A 2316-nucleotide genomic window follows, 5' to 3' on the forward strand; every position below is an offset into this window, starting at 1 on the left:
AAGCTAGTTTGTGACGTGAAGGGTCTTCGTAACCTAGTGTGACGGGTCTTCGCAACCTTTGTGAGCTTATGACTCAAACGCATAAGTTATGAGTACAGATCTTGGTCGATGCGGTGTTAACAGCGTAAAAGTCAAGTTTCAGCGTTCTCGTCTTCACGATGACTATAAAAATGAAACTCTTCTGCGTCCTTTACTTCATCATCGCGCTCGGCCACATCATTGTTGGTGACCTCTCGGCTGACAAATCCGAGAGTGGCTTCTCCTCACCTTTGAGGGGCCTCAACGATCCTTGCTGGTCTTGCTGGTCGCCTTGTCGCTGTTCCGGCCACTGTACATGCCCCTAAAAGCATGAGCCACACGTTATGGACGATTCACACCATGTGAATGGTCGTGGTGAGCAGCTCACCGTGAGCAGTAATTCTATTTTTGTCCCCTTCCTAAGAATACTCAACGAATATTCTCTTGAGGAGTAGGATTCTGGACGAGGTGGATCATCAACATTCTAGCAGTTCTGGTCTACAGATGTCTCTTGTACTACTATCCGTCTGTGTATTATATTCATCTTGATTTGTGATAGATGTCTTGCCGGTCAAGTTCCAGAGTTTAATGGATCAATCTACGAGTTCTTTGTCAGCAATTCGTTATTTTATTGAATTATTGGCATTAGCGAACCCATAAAAGTCCGAGTCTCGCTTTACCTTAGAGGGTAGTGTTCAAAAACAGTCGAGGGTATTAATTAATGATAGTTCGACGGACACCCCTCTCCATCATTGGGGTTTCACCCGCCCGTTTTACGCCTCCTTAGAAGTAGTAATCTATGCAAATAACACGATATTCACGGAGAGAATCAAAAACACACCGCGAATTATCCCGGACAAGTCATTCGAGAACCTGCGAAGCGCCCGCGATGTGGGCGTTGATCCGTCAAGATAGAAATTGATCCATCAGTGGGGTGGACCATGATAAGGGCTCATACAGCAAGTGGAGGAAATCGTCTTCATGCACAGGGGGAGCCTGTTGAGTATTGGTGGGTAATTCCACTTATTGAGTTAACACAAGACAGACTTGTTTAGCCTGATTCTAACTCATAACTTACAATTACGATTACAACATTAGCTTGACGCTAGATATCTTAGCTAACACAAAGAGGAGCGACTCCATAGGGACAACAATCACACAACCTTCTTCACATCCCCCCCTGATTGATCATTAGATCAATCACAAAGAAACATTATCACAGAAAAGCAACTACATCATCTGTCCCATAATAAGGACGCAGATTAGCACGATGTTCCGACTTTTCCACTAAAAACTTATCCGCAATAATAATCGAAGCTCGATCGGGTAAAACTGTCTTAACGACAAAAGGACCAACCCAACCAGTAGCCATACGCACCAAGACCTTCATGCCAGCCGTTACCGAAGCTTGACGCAAACGTGACGGCTCTCTTTCACGTAAATCTCTCATCTTCGCCACCCATTCTCTTGAAATCATCAAGTTATCGTCTCGCTGTTGACATTCCTCAACAGTGGGATTTGGAGACTCAACTTGATCGGGCTGACCTGGCTGAGCTACGAAGCTTCGCCCAAACATCAACTCAAACGGTGTAGTATGCAATGGTTTCGGTAACACCACATTATTTAATCTTCGCAATACACTCGGCACTTGATCAAACCATCTACCTGACCTTCTGACTCCATACAACTTGAAAACCTGTTTAACCTCTCGCATTCGTCTTTCTACTAAACCATTCGAGAAAGGACTCCGAGGGTTAATAAGGTGAACTCGAACATTATGTCGACCAAGGCATTCTCGAGTGTACTTCGACGAGAAACAGCCTGCTCTATCAGACCGTAACTCCTTCATGAAGCCAAAAGTAGAACAAACATCCATCAATACTGACACCAAATTCTTAGCAGTCGAACTCTTAGAATGCCTGGTCGCTCAAGTAAGCTTCTCCTCTCAGCCATCATCGCTAATACGTCGCCACCACCGAGATGGAGCTTGATGCTTCGAGCTTTCAACGGGAGGTGTCTGGGAACTCAGGAACGGCACCTAGCCGTGGGGTGAAGAGCGGAAGACGCTGTTGATAGTGTATCACGAGCGAAACAAGGGATTTCCTAAATTCGTTGCTGAATCTCATCCGCGACTTCAGAAAAGCCAAGAACATGCCGTATAGCACCGTTTGGGCCACAGCGTAGTAGAACCTCTAGATGACAGCAGCCCTGATTCAGGCGGTCTGGAAAGTAGGGAGTTCCCACCTCGAAAAAGAATCCCCGTCGACTGGGCTTGATATTATCCAATAACTGCACGTA

At 45.7% G+C, this 2316-nt stretch overlaps 1 protein-coding gene across 1 annotated transcript; it reads right to left on the reverse strand.

The window, feature by feature from the left end:
• Positions 1 to 1576: 1576 nt before the first annotated feature.
• Pmar_PMAR015779 (hypothetical protein) lies at positions 1577 to 1937 on the reverse strand (the record flags this gene model as incomplete). The annotated part of the gene is made up of 1 exon (XM_002784514.1): positions 1577 to 1937. A coding segment is annotated over one exon (361 nt), but the record flags the coding sequence as incomplete, so codon positions are not given.
• Between the last annotated feature and the right edge of the window lie 379 nt (positions 1938 to 2316).

The sequence above is a fragment of the Perkinsus marinus genome (genome assembly GCF_000006405.1).
Source record: "Perkinsus marinus ATCC 50983 genomic scaffold scf_1104296935202, whole genome shotgun sequence".
NCBI lineage: Eukaryota > Perkinsozoa > Perkinsida > Perkinsidae > Perkinsus > Perkinsus marinus.